General features: G+C 56.1%; 2 protein-coding genes across 6 annotated transcripts in view; one reads left to right on the forward strand and one right to left on the reverse strand.

Moving 5' to 3' along the window:
- The window catches only part of GRAMD4 (GRAM domain containing 4), a 75,319-nt gene extending 68,994 nt beyond the window's left edge, over positions 1–6,325 (forward strand). For both annotated transcript variants that reach the window (XM_074326590.1, XM_074326591.1), the window contains 5 exons: positions 681–825; positions 1,561–1,654; positions 2,456–2,540; positions 3,174–3,242; positions 3,860–6,325. In XM_074326590.1, the coding sequence (XP_074182691.1) occupies positions 681–825; positions 1,561–1,654; positions 2,456–2,540; positions 3,174–3,242; positions 3,860–3,964 (498 nt within the window). In that variant the 3' untranslated portion in view covers positions 3,965–6,325. The remainder of the gene's footprint in view (positions 1–680; positions 826–1,560; positions 1,655–2,455; positions 2,541–3,173; positions 3,243–3,859) is intronic.
- A 1,700-nt stretch (positions 6,326–8,025) lies between these two features.
- Positions 8,026–13,292, reverse strand: part of CERK (ceramide kinase) — a 32,323-nt gene continuing 27,056 nt past the window's right edge. Inside the window, exons 12-14 of one of the 4 annotated variants that reach the window (XM_074326592.1) lie at positions 12,174–12,382; positions 11,835–11,908; positions 8,026–10,411 (exon numbers count right to left, since the gene is read on the reverse strand). In XM_074326592.1, the coding sequence (XP_074182693.1) occupies positions 10,236–10,411; positions 11,835–11,908; positions 12,174–12,382 (459 nt within the window). In that variant the 3' untranslated portion in view covers positions 8,026–10,235. Of the gene's footprint in view, positions 10,412–10,499; positions 10,573–11,755; positions 11,909–12,173; positions 12,383–13,292 lie in introns of those variants that run through there. The other 3 variants (XM_074326593.1, XM_074326594.1, XM_074326595.1) reach the window with 3 other exon arrangements.

A 13,292-nucleotide genomic window follows, 5' to 3' on the forward strand; every position in this document is an offset into this window, starting at 1 on the left:
GCACAAAGGCAGGTACCTGACTCCCTGACATGGGAGCAAACGAGGGCCCGTCCTGGCCCTGGGGTGGCTGGGATAGGACCTTCCTAGGGGCCAAGACTGCTTAGTGCTGGCCACTCTCAGGGGAGGGAACAAAGGAGGGGTGGGATGAGGGCTTCCAGGATGGAGGGCAACCCCGCCAAGTGTCGTGTGGGCCTGTGTCTGCGCCTGCAGCTTGCTGAGCCAGTGTATTTGTGACCTCGTGTCGCGTGGACCCACTTTTTCTTTTGTCACGGTCATATGTGTGTCTGTTGTCTCCTTTCTGGCCAGCTGTCAGGGCACGACAAGGTATGGCGTCCGTGTAAAAGACCCCTCCTCCCACTGTGACCTGATGCTGTGCATTGCCGTGCTGTGACTGTTTGATATTTTAATGTTGCTTTTGGTGGCCTATCCCTCTGGCCAGTTCTGATTCTGAAATGTCCACCTGATCTGCCTCGGTGCTGAGCACCTGTGGCACAGTACCTGGACTGTGTGTGCTGGGGGGAAGAGAGGGTCTCCCCGCTGTGGGCACCCCCACATCTGGGCACACACGCCTGTTCACTCGTCTGTGTGTGCAGCTGTGTGTGGGGAAGGAGGTTGTGTGCGTGCCGGCCCGTCCCTCTCCACACTGGCATAGCTGACAGGGCCGGGTGTCCTCTTGGCAGCTGCAGACGGCTGCCTCGCGGAGCTACGTGTCCAGTGCCCCAACCGGCCTGAGCAAGGACGAAGACGCTGGTCGTTTCCATGGCACGAAGAAGGGCAATTTCCACGAGATCTTTAACTTGACAGAAAACGAGCGACCACTGGCGGGTATGTGTGCCATGAGCCTGTGACCCGGTTGTGGGGACCATGGCCGGCTGCCTGCCTCCTTCCGCGACTTCCTGGGAGGCAGGTGGAGCCGCAGGGTGGGCTCCTAGCCCACGCAGTGACTTCTCTTTAATAAACGAATGGCAGGAATTCAGCGGGGCCTGCCCTGACCCAGAATCCTAGAGTCTGTGTTGCAGACGCTGCCCTGAGGTCTCCCCGGGCCTGGCTGTGGCCTCTAAGGTGACTTGGGAGTTCAGGTCCCCACCCGCCTGCCAGAAAAGACCTCCCCCTAAAACTCCTAAATTGCTGGGCTCTCAGTGAACTGCGCTCTTAAAACCGTTGGCGTCTATACTGCGGGACACCCACCGTGGAAAACAAATGGTGGAGAATTTAAGTGTCGACCTTCTCCCGAGCCCTCGTCTTGTACTGAGTTGTGGCTGCAGTCTGATTTCTTTTACTCTGCTCTTCAAACGGCGTCCTTTTTCTTTAAGAAAAACAAAAAACAAAACAAACACCCAAAAACCCTGCCTATTTGTGTGGAGAAGGAAACGTCTGTTTTACAGACTTAGATGCCACTTCATTCTTGCTGTGCCACCATCCTCTCCCTGGACTTTATCTGATGGTGGAGAATGAATGTCGGTACATCTTTGAAAAACCAATGCTGATGGGTTGGTTCCAGCATCAAATCAGAGGTGGGCGTGGCCAGTGGGAAACCCAGGGTCGGTTTTGTCCCCTTAGTGTGCGAGAACGGCTGGCGCTGCTGCTTGATAAACAGAGACCGAAAGATGCCCACGGACTACATCAGGAACGGCGTGCTGTACGTGACGGAGAAGTGAGTGACCACGAGCTGCTGGCCGGGTGTGACCTGCGGGGGAGGGGTGGGGGCGAGGGCAGAGGTGCCTCAGCAGGCCCAGCCGTGGGACGGCTCAGCCCTGCCGAGAGCCGCTGCTGCTCCTGCTGGCTGTCCCCACTCCCAGGGGCCGAAAGTACTGCCTCTGAGGTGGACGCGGCCTGGGCAGCAGCTCCGTCCTTTCCCAGGCCTGCGAGACGCTCTGGTCTGAATGCTCGTGATGGGTGACAGACAAGTCGAGTGGTTTCGCGTGGAGGGAGCTCACGGCCCAAGGCGCAGGCAGGGCCCTTGTCACTGTCCTTTTGAGGCGTAGCAGCCCCAAGATGGCTCTGCCTTTTCTCTCCTAGGGTGAGACTGTACAGAGAGCTTATCCCTGAGGCTGCCCCCTGTGTGGAAGGTGGGGGAACAGGTCCACACTTGGGGGCCATTCTCAGCCTTGAGTGCCCTTGGCCAACCGTCCCCCCACACTCAGCAGCGGCCGCTTCCTTCCCACCCCCTCACTGAAGGAACTGGCGAAGAAGACCCCCGGCTGGGCCTCAGGGACGCTCCTGTGTCTCTTGTTGCATGTCTGAGGGTTGTGATGTCATGGGAACGTAAAGCAGGTTCAGTGTAGAGCGTTGGGTTTTAGTCTTTAAAAGCTCTGAAGCTTTCTAGAAGTAATCTTTTACAACAGGTGCGAGGGGCTGTCTAGGGGGTCACCCTCCGCCCCGCGGGGGCTGTGGCAGCAGCCATATGTTCCCCTTGGCTCACTGGCCTGTCTGTCCCTCTGTCCGTCCCCCATAGTTACTTGTGCTTCGAGAGCTCCAGATCCGGGTCCTCCAAGAGGAACAAAGTCATCAAGCTGGCTGACATCACAGACATCCAGAAGGTGGGTGTGGCCCCGCCCTCCCCTGTCCCTTCCAATTTCAGGGAGAGCGAAGCCGGAGCCGCAGGGGCACAGGGCTGGAAGGGTTTAGTTGGAAGGTGGACACGTTTAGGAGGAGACCGGGTGCCACCTGGAGGCTCCTGTGGGCATAGCTTCTGCCCACGCCAGGGCTCCCGTTCTAGAAGGCCTCTGTGCAGAGCCCCTCAGCTCCCATCCGTGTCCGTGTACCTCCCTGTGGGTCAGCGCCCGGTGCCCTTGCAAGGATGGGAAGTGGGCCCAGGTAGTCAGGTGCCTGAGCCCGCTCTGCCCACTGCCTCCACCCCTCATCCTCAGGCCCGTGCACCTCAGGGCAGGTTTAGGTGAAAGTGCAGACAGCTGTCCCCACTTGGGCATTTTCTAACCATTTCTCTCATGTGGTCACGTAGAGTGGACCCAGGTGTGTGCGGTGCCCAGAGGCGGGGCCTGCACGCAGTGTGGGTAGCTGGGCCCACTTGCTTCCCCTTAGTCACAGAGTCAACCCCAGGCCCCATGGGTCTTGCCATCTGGGGGATCCATGGAGGCGGCTGCCCTGGGTATGAGGAGGGTGGCACAGCCCTGGTCCTAAGAGAGGCCCGTGGTGACTGTGCTCATCTTTAGTACAAGGTCCTGTCTGTTCTCCCGGGCTCGGGCATGGGGATTGCTGTGTCGACACCATCTACCCAGAAAGTAAGTGCTGGGCAGGCGGGTGGCCCAGGGGATTGCGGGGTGGGCCCAGGAATGAGGCTCTGAGCATCCCTGTGGCCACTCAGAGGCAGTGACCGCCAGGGTTCCAGCCTGGTAGAGGGGCCCAAGAAGGCCTCTACCTACCTCCCTCCCCCCTCCCCCTCCCTCCCCTCCCCCCTCCCTCCCCCTCACCCTCCCTCCCCCTCCCTCCCTCTCCCCCTCCCTCCCTCCCTCCCCCCTCCCCCTCCTCCCCTCCCCTCCCCTCCCCTCCCTCCCCCCCCCCCCTCCCCTCCCCTCCTCCCCTCCCCTCCTCCCCCTCCCTCCCCCCTCCCTCTCCTGTGGCCCCAGGAACCTGCTGCTGCATTGAGTTCAGGTCCGGGAGGCTGAGCCTCACAGGGAACGAACCAGCAGTTATTCAGGGAGGGAGGGTGGCACTGGGGGCCCATCCCCTGCCTTGGTTTCAATGAAGCCCAGCCTCTGGGTGGGAGGGGCTCTCCCCATGGGCACCCAGACCTCATGTGTCCCCCGTGGATCTGGCCCAGGGCCAGTCAAGGCTGGGGTGGGTGGCCTTGTCCTGCACCAGCCTGGCCATGGGCTCAGTGACTGTTTCTTCCCGGCAGCCCCTGGTGTTTGGTGCCATGGTGCACAGAGATGAGGCCTTCGAGACCATTTCCAACCAGTACATGAAAATCACAGCGGCATCAGCATCCGGCAGTGATAGCTAATGTTGTCTTTCCCAGGATACTGCTGGACATTTTTTTGGTTTTTGGTTTGTTTTTTTAACACTTTGGTAGTGGGAAAATAATTGGATATCCTCATGATCTTTTTGCAATAATTCCCCTCGATCTGTGGTTTCTATTGTGTTCACCTGCGTTTACAGACCCCTCACGCAGGGGTTGGGGCACTCAGACGGTGCCAGCCCGCCTGGTGGGTGAGGCACGTCTCAAACAGCTGTGGACACGGAGGCCACTGGAAAGGATGACGTGCAGGACACACTGTCCCAGCAGCTGCCAAGCACATCTTCTCTGTCCGCACCTGGCCAGAGACCTGGCTCTCTGGAGGCCGGAAGCTCTTCCACACCAAAGCCATAGCTGAAGGACATCAATGACAAGGGACACAGAGGCCCCTTCACTAGCCTCCACAACGGCCAGTCAGTCTCACTCTTCCTTCAGTGGGACCCCTACCGCATGTCCTCCGAGCGCCATCTGGCTCGGCCTTTGTGGGGCTGAGGGCTGCAACAAGGGCTGGTGGGAGGGCCCTCATGCCTCAGGCCTGGGCCTGGCCCACCGTCCGTAGGGACCACCTGCTATCGGCCTGACAAGCCGGCCAGGAGGCCTGTAATCGGCACCTGACGCAGGTATGGAGTGTCATGTAGGTAGGAGCATCTTTTTAACACTTTGCTGTTTGGAAAGGCCCAGAATGTCCCTCAGGCTCTCGGGGGTGCTCAGGCTTCTGTGGCTCTCAGGTGAAAACCAGCAACGGCATGGCAGGTGCCAGCCTCCAGGTGAGGGAGGGGCTCCGGGGCTCAGGTGGGCCAAGCTGTGCAGGGACGCTTGGGAGGACACTTTGGAGAGTGACCATGGGCAGAGCCCAGAGGTTTGTTGCCAGGCAATCTGCAGTGTTCCACGTCCCTGCACCGGCACGCACGTGGGTGGGAGCGAGCCCCTGCCCCCTCCAGCTGGTCTGGGCCCTGCCCCACCTAGGAAGCCACAGCCCTTGTGCCGGTGGCCGGGCTCTGTCCATTCTGGGGCAGCCCTGGAAGCCAGAGGGGGTCAGGCAGGCTGGTGGCCTCTGCCAAGGACGCGCTTGTGGGGTTGGGGCGGGTCGGCATGGCCGGCCCCCAGTCCGCACACTTCCCAATGTGGATTCCTCCAGTTCCTTGACTTGTCCTGAGTCCTTTGGATGTCACTGAGATTGTTGTTTTTTGAAGAAACAGAAGATTATATTTTTTACAGAGAGCAAGTTGTTTTTCTTATTTTTGTATCATTTTTCAGATGTAATTTTTACCTTTGCTCCGATCCTAATTTGCTGGTTTGGGTAAGAGATGGGTGGCACTGCTCGTCACCCCTTCCCTTGCTGGGGCCCAGGGAGCGCTTCCAGGGGAGCCACACCAACCAGCCAGATTAAGCACACACCCCGCCCCAGGCGGTGAAATCTGGGGACCTGCAGTGTCCACCTGGCTCTCGGTCTCACTGGCGCTGGCGATCATGTGATTCTGTAAGTCGACCTTCTGAGAATGAAGGCAGAACCCACTCTAAACCTTGGCTTTGGCCCCCACGGTCAGCGCAGGTGGACTGGCTCTCATGGGCCCCAGAGGCCTTGGGTACACCCAGGGGACACACCCCAGAGGGACTCCCCAGTATCCAAGGCAGGCAAGGTGGGCCTTGAACTGCCCCCAGGGACGGGCTGCGGGGCGACCCCTGTGGGTGCTGCTCCAGCGCCCCCTGTGGCCGCACGATGTCAGCATGTGCGTCTTCGTAAGCACAACTGGATAGCATGACGGGATTCTGTCCCCAAGCTCAGTGGGGGATGGTCCCTGCTGTGGAATAGGACTCCCGCCTTCGGCAGAGCACGGTGGTTTAGTTTGAGTCCCTTTTGTGGAGAAAGGGAGATGAAAACTGACCTCATGCCAGGGTGTGGTCGCATGGCCCCAGCCAGGTGGGCCAAGAGATGCTGGGGTGCCAGATGGGCTCCTCGAGTTGCCCAAGGGGCTGGGGGCAGGTCCTTTGGATGCCCAAGGGGTGTGCCAGGAAGCGTGTGGCCCTGCCAGGCTCCGAGCTCTCCATCCAAGAGGACCTGTGGTTTTACTGAACTGTGTAAATCTGGGCAGAGATTTAATTTCTATGACTAATCACTGAGCTAGAATGAATGTTAAATTTTTTATGTCTGAAGCCTGAGTCTATTTTGCATCTGTAAATAATCGTTACTAGTGTAACTCTTGTTCAACAACAGGGTTGTTCCGGATGAAGAACTGATGAAAAAAATCCCCTGTAACATTTTTTTAAAGAAAACCTTGTTTGTTTAAAGAAAAAGTCTTGTATAAATTATAATTTTTATTTAAATAAACCTGAACTGCTTTGTGCTAAGGCGAGGGCCCCAGTGCATTGTGGACAGCAGGTGGCCCAGGACCCCTGCAGCTGCCACTGCTGGACGGCAGGGGGCGCTGGGCACCAAGGCCACCTGGGTGAGGGGTGAGGGGTGAGGGGAGAGGGCGGTGGGGAGTGGGCTGTGGGGTAGGGCCCATGTATACTGAGAGGTGGGGGGGGCAGGACCCCGGTTCCAGAAGACGGGAGGCTGATGACGGGGTGGTGGCTCAGGCAGGGGCATCGGGACTGGCACTGGGGGCAGCGGGGAGCGGTGCCATTACCCCGAGGGTGTACAGGGAGCAGAGATGGGCAGAAGCAGTGCCTTGTGTATGGGGTACAGGTTCTGGCCCCACCCAGAGATGCCTGCCGTGGGGGGCCCTTGGCGTCTCTGGGACCAGGGGCTACTTGCAGCCCTACCCCCAATGGCTGAGGTTGAGGTGCAGGAGGCCTTGGAGGCTTTGAGGCACTGGGGCAGAAGGGGCCCCAGTGACGCTCGTGGCTCAGCCCGTCCAGAGACTCACTCCCGACAGAGGGACGCAGGCACCCACCCAGTACTGAAACCACCGGGATGGGACACTGACCTGTGCGGAGACCCCCAAGAGCACCCAGCCTCCCGCACCCCGAGCCACACGAGCCCCCAGGAAGAGGCATAGGCCTGCCGAGGTCACTCAGGGAGTGTGGCCTGCCACGGCACCCATTGTCCGGGGTGCAGCAGTGACAGGACCGTCCCTGGGGAACCTGTCACAAATTCTCAGGAGCACTGCTGCACACTCCCCAGGCGGCTCTCAGACACATGCCCTGATTTTCTAGCCCAGATATACCTCCTGACCCCCACCCCCGACCGCCCCCTGCCCCTCCTGGCAGCACCCCCACCCGCTCTGCCGGGCAGTCAAGGGCCAGTCCCTCCCTCCTCACACTGGGGGACACCCGCTCCCTGGAGGAAACCGTGGACAGGCTCGCTGATGGGCTAACACGTAACTGTTAGCCCCGTTTCCCTGTTGTATGCATGTGCCTTATTTAATGTAACAGTAAAGCACACATATGCCTAAGGACTGTTTTCGAAACTTTGATAACCATATTTCAGTGTAACTGGCTTCCTTTGCAAGCCTGTATGTTTTAATTTGTGCATTTCACAGCGGTTCAGACGGTCCCCGACTTACGATGGTTCAACTTACAATTTGACCTTACGATGCTCTGAAAGCAATACATGTTCAGTAGAAACTCGAATTCAGATTTTGAATTTTGATCTTTTCCCAGGCTAGCGATACGCGTACCATGTTCTCTTGTGACACTGGGCCACGGCAGCAAGGTGATTTGTCCCAATTTTGCTAATGTGAGGTATCTGAGCACGTTTAAGGCACGTGAGGCTAAGCTACAGTGTTTGGGAGGGTAGGTGCATTAAATGCATTTTCCTCGTAAGGTATTTTCAGCTTGTGATGGGCGTGTTGGGATGTGACCCCGTTGTAAGTCAAGGGGCATCTGGGCTTTTCCTGGATGGTACAGGGGAAAAAAAAAAGGCACCTAGGTGCCCCTTTCCTGCAGAAGCCATCACTCTGGCTGCAAATCAGAAGGGTCACCCCAGGGTGGGGAGAGTCTGGGAGACAGAAACGGGACAGACAGGAACACAGAGGGAAATTGTTTTTGTTGTCGAATCGGGGTTCTCTTCATAAGTACTTACTGTTTATCGTATAACAGCCAAATTCTGTCCAAAGTAACTTTATTTTTGTCTTCTCAAACATATCAGAACAAACAGGTCATTTTCCAATCTTGAAACCAGCAAGATTAGAAAAGAAATTAAGTGACCCTTCCAGCTATATTCCAGTGACACAGAGCGGAGGAAGAGACAGTCACACCGGTTGCCCAGCGACGGGCGGTACATCACTTCGTAACTAGAATAAGCAGGAATAGGGTCATAACTGCATAACTGCTGCCTCATCGTTTCTGCGCCAGTGAGCCAAAGGAAGTTAAAACAGACTGACCCTTGTAAGTGATCTTAAGTTTTCACCATGTAGCCATGCGTTCTGATGATTTTTCTTACAGCCCCAGTGTGCGGGTGCTGTGGTCGCTCCATCCAGAGTCTTCGCGGCGGCCTGAACTTCCTGCGTGGGGAAGGTGCTTCCGTCCCATGCAGGTTATCGGGCTCTCGGCTGTCCACCGTCACACAATCTCCAAGAACACTTCCCAGGTTTGCAATGTCAGCACGCAGTCAGGCCACACTGCCAGAGCCATTTGGGAACCACGGGGCGTGGCTGGGGTTCTGGTCCAACAGAAAATGCTCACTCGCTGGCCTGGACTGTTTTTCTACAAGTGGCAGTGGATTTCCAGGCGGATTCATGCACTGGAAATGTTGACCAGGGAAGACAAAGCCCGAGGACTGATTGGGGAGACCTTGTGACGTAGCACGACTCCACACAGCGGTCGGGAGGGGCTGGGGACACCCCTCCCCCCGAGTGCCTCCCCAGCAGGGCCCACCAGGCTCCACAGAGCTGCCAGTCCTGCATCTTTGGTTTCTTCACACCCAGGAGCAAACATTAAGAATAGAGGTGGCCTGTGTGTATCTGCTTTTTACACCAGACTTTTCATCCACCCACAATTATTAAACCATTGGCCTTGCACAGTTTCATAATGTGGTCTACTAAAAAAAAAACCACTGTGACAGCTGCCCTTTTGTGGGACTGCGGGATGAAATAGGTCATTTCACGTATACTTCAAAATATAAGTCGGTGCAAGTGAATTCTAAAAATACATGATGTCTGTCAAAAGCTAGAGACTAACTGAACCCACATGAAGTGAGCGCCGGGCCTGAGGCTGCGCCGTGTACAGAATCGCCTCCTGTCACAGTCGTCTCCCGCCACAAACCACAAGTTAAGCTGCGTCTTGTCTCGCAGACAGAACTGTTCTAGATAGACCTTCGCTCGGCCGGGAGTGCAAACACACACCACAGGGCCGCAGCTCTGAGGGGCCGCCCGGGGATCCGGGCGCCGCAGCCAGCACCACAGCAGGCAGCAAAGTCAGACTAACGGTGACGACACCTACGTGCTCTTCTGCTTTAAAAGGAGAAAACTTCAATAACTACATAGGAATACATGTGAAGGTAAGAAGAAAATCTGGACCACGCATATAGACTCGAGGGCTGCACCAACATAACCCCTGGAATGCGGGGACCCCAGGGGCAGGGTCTGAAGTTTACAGAGAATTCACAGAGTGAACTTACTGCACGTCAGCTTCTTTCCGTGTCCCTCGGGAATCCCCGCTGTGTCACGTACTCTGTCGCTACAAAGCACCGGCATTGTAACTTGAAAACAGTCAAACGTGTGCTGGTGCTGGGCCTGCTGCCCGTTCCGAGCTCACGACCTGCTCCTGCCACCAGCCGGGTGTCTCAGGAGCACCACGCGATGGCAGCGCGAGACGAGGGTGAGAGGAGGCGTCCGGCTTCGTGCCCTTCGCTCTGAAGTGGTCCCACGTGGTGCTGCCTGAAGGAAGCAGGGTTGCGTTGCATTGTAGTTGCACAGCAGGAGGGACCAGTGAGCATCCTAAGGGAGCTCAGATGAAAGCAAGATGCGGCAACAGCGTGGCTGCTTCCCACAGCCCGCCCACGAGCGGCTGCCGAGGTCTCCGCGTGGATCAGCGTGAACACCTTGTATCCAGGTGGTGCCACCTGGATGGAGAACACTCCTACTCATCACCCCTAAAATTATTGCAATGGGGCCACTCATGGACAGTTTTAAACTCTGCGCTGTCTGTGCTGTTAAAATATAAGAAGCCCCCAAGTCAACAGTTGCTGTTTGCCGAGCGTAAGTTCTGTGAAATGCAACCCCGAGACTCACAAAACTGAAAATGCCAATGCGTTCACAAACCTTGACAGAGGCATCCTTTCTAAAGTCAAGATTTGACTATCAAAAATAAATTTCTAAATGTAACTGCATGTATCCACATAATTGGTCTGCAGTATTTCCTTGGTTTTCACACTTCTGAGCACAGTGAGAATCGGGCGGGTGGTCCGCGACGGCGCCTCAGCCGCGAAACTCTTGCTTCGAATTCTCTTCGATTCCTCGTGCGAAGAGCCGGACCAGCTGGCAGTGGACCCTGCAGAGACAAAGGGTCACACTGAAACGCTGCGTGTCCCTGACTCCAGCCCCACAGCTGGTCAAGGGCGCAGGACCGGCTCATTCACCAGGGACAGTGGGTCTCACCGTGACTGTCTTTGGGTCCAGCCCCGCAATGACTCACTCATACTCCCAAGAGACCTGTTTTGTAAAGGACAGCTGACACAGCCACATGGAAACCCGGGGAGCAGAAGACCCAGTTCTAATTCCAGCACCCCACTCGCCAGCAACCTCGGTCTCATCAGCACCCAGCTCGCAGGGCCCCAGGGACCATATGTGGGGCACCCCCACCGTATGACAGATGTGCAGGCCACATGCAGTCATGAAGGACAAGTGCACCCCACGCCAGGCAGAGCCCAGGCGGCTGAGGAGCGGGCCGAGGTCCCCTGGAGGCCCCCACCCTGCACGGCGGCCTCCAGACCGGAGCCATAGGGCCCTGGCCGGCATCACCACCTCCTCAAAGGTGTTCAGTAATAACCCCTGTAACTGAGTGACTTGCTCCTCAAGACTCGGTAACATCTGTCAAGATATGCAGGACATACTTCCCAGATGCCACCCCGAATTTTCAGAGTATCCCGTTTCTCTAGTAAAACCATAAGCCAGCATTAAAAAAATTCCATTTCCTTTGCTTGTCACATGACTCCACAGATGCCAATCCCTGTGAGTACGACTGGCTTGGTGGGTTTTCCTGTGGCCTCGTGGCCGCCTCTCGTCCACGGACTTGACCTGGGCAGTCACTGCCACACTGACCACGTCCTGGCCACGAGAACGGGGAGCATGCAGACATGGGACTGGGGGACATTTAATAGACTGCTCTCCTCCGACAGCTCTTCTGGACACTGATAGTAGAAGAGTTTTAAGGCTGCATGTGGGCCCCGCCGCTGGCTGGTTGAAAAGCCACTTAACGTGGAGGACTATAAACAAGGTCCCCTTCAGTGCTGGACGGCGGACATCGGAGGGCACACCTGTCCCCTCCACACGGTGGCCTGCTGGCTCGCTCTGTCACCTGTCAGACGTGATCTGCTCTGTTATGGTCAGTGAGTGTCCAGTTGGGTTTTCTCAAAGTAGACCAAGATTGGAAAGACATTTGCAAACAATCCAGAATGCTTCTAGAACTTGACGCTTATCCTCTAGTCTCCTACAATTTGTATGCCCTCACCTCATTTAATAGCCTTTAAAAAAACTTTGTCTTTCCATGGGAAAAAAACCTCTGCACTCGTATTTCATCCGATTATGTAATATGTATTACATATACGACCTGTGATATAGTTACAGGTTCCTGATACTAAATACATGAGCCCCAGTGGGTTTAGGGAGGACCCACCTCCCACACGCCAGCGGCCAGCTGGTGCCTGCCCCGGGGGGGCCGCAAGCCTGGACACACCCCCCCCTGCACTTAGCACCTGATGACGGCAGCAGCCGGGCTCCTGGTGGACTCTGAACCCAGGACTCACAGTGGCCACAGAGGCCGTTTTGTCTGTTCATTTGTTTTATTGGGAGGAGAGAACGCCAGGCGAAGAGATCAAGGCCAGTGCACGAGAAAGCGGGAAAGAATAAAATCAAGGACTTCAGACCCTGTGAAAATGATCCGGGCAGCGGCATCCTCCCCAAATGAAGGCAGTGCCCCCCGCCCCGGGCCACTGCGACGCACGCGTGGCTGAGGCTCACATCTCAGGACGCAGTGCTCACCTGCAGACACGCGCTGACCAGGGCCTGCCCTCGATGGCAGAGCTGACACTCACCTGACCTCGATGGCAGAGCTGTTCAGAATCTCCCCGTCACAGTTCCAGGAACTGTTGGAGACGGTGCAGCAGCATGAGGGGTGGTGACTGCAGATGCGCCCGAACCGCTGCTTCCCCCGCCCGCTGAGGTCGCCGTCATCGTCCTCCACGTGCTTCGACACAAACTGGAATTTCTTGATGCGATAAACTTCAACAAAAGCGAAGTCAAACTAGCAAGAGAGAGGAAACTATGTTCTTACAGTTGCTGTGCTGGGGAGGGGACAGCCCTGTGGTCCCCAATGAGGGTCGGCCAGTTCTCTGAGTGTGCTCAGCCCTCCTTGAGGACAGGGCCACTGGGCAGTGCTCTGAGCCGCTCCGTCCAGCTCCCTGGACAACTGCAGATGGAGAAAATCTGATACCTGCCTCCCCAGGCACTCGGCAAAACACTTGTACTGCTTTTGGAAATCTCAGCTCATCCACAATGACAAACATTTGTAAAGAATTCTGGCAGCTCACTGGCAGTGACCTGTAGAATTCTTTATCGTTTTGACAAGTCACTTAAAAGCCACTTAAAAATACTAGTGGACTGAAGGCAGTTTTTGTGACAGGGAGTCCGCTATTGTCCCTTAACTCTTTGGAATAAACTTGCTTCTCTTTCCACCAAAAAAACACACAAAAAAACTGTTGGACTAGATCTTAAATACAAGTTAAAAAAATGTGTTTACTAAAATCAGAGACTAACCACAAGTTCGATTTCCCTGGCTCAGACTCAGGGTCTGCCCTGCTCTAATGACACAGACGCCAGAGACGATGGATGTCCCCTGGGAGCGTCTGCCCACCTGGGAGCCCCCTGCAGGTTTATTGTAAGCGACCTGCGAGGGCAACGCAGAATTTCACTGTATCGTTTTGTTCTGTTTTTAAACAGCAGGAGAAATGAGAGGACATGTGTAAACATTCACGCCTCCTAGTTTCTGTGCTCAGAGGTTTCGTATTTTTAAATGAAATTTGACAAGGAGTAATTGTGACTGACAGTTGAAAATGGGGAAACACAAACAGAAACAGTCTGCCTTTCTTTCCCCCGACTGCAGTGCTGGGCTCACGAGGGACGCCCCAAACAGAAGCGGCCCCGACACAGATCAC

This window comes from Rhinolophus sinicus, linkage group LG02 (assembly GCF_036562045.2).
Source record: "Rhinolophus sinicus isolate RSC01 linkage group LG02, ASM3656204v1, whole genome shotgun sequence".
Lineage (NCBI taxonomy): Eukaryota > Metazoa > Chordata > Mammalia > Chiroptera > Rhinolophidae > Rhinolophus > Rhinolophus sinicus.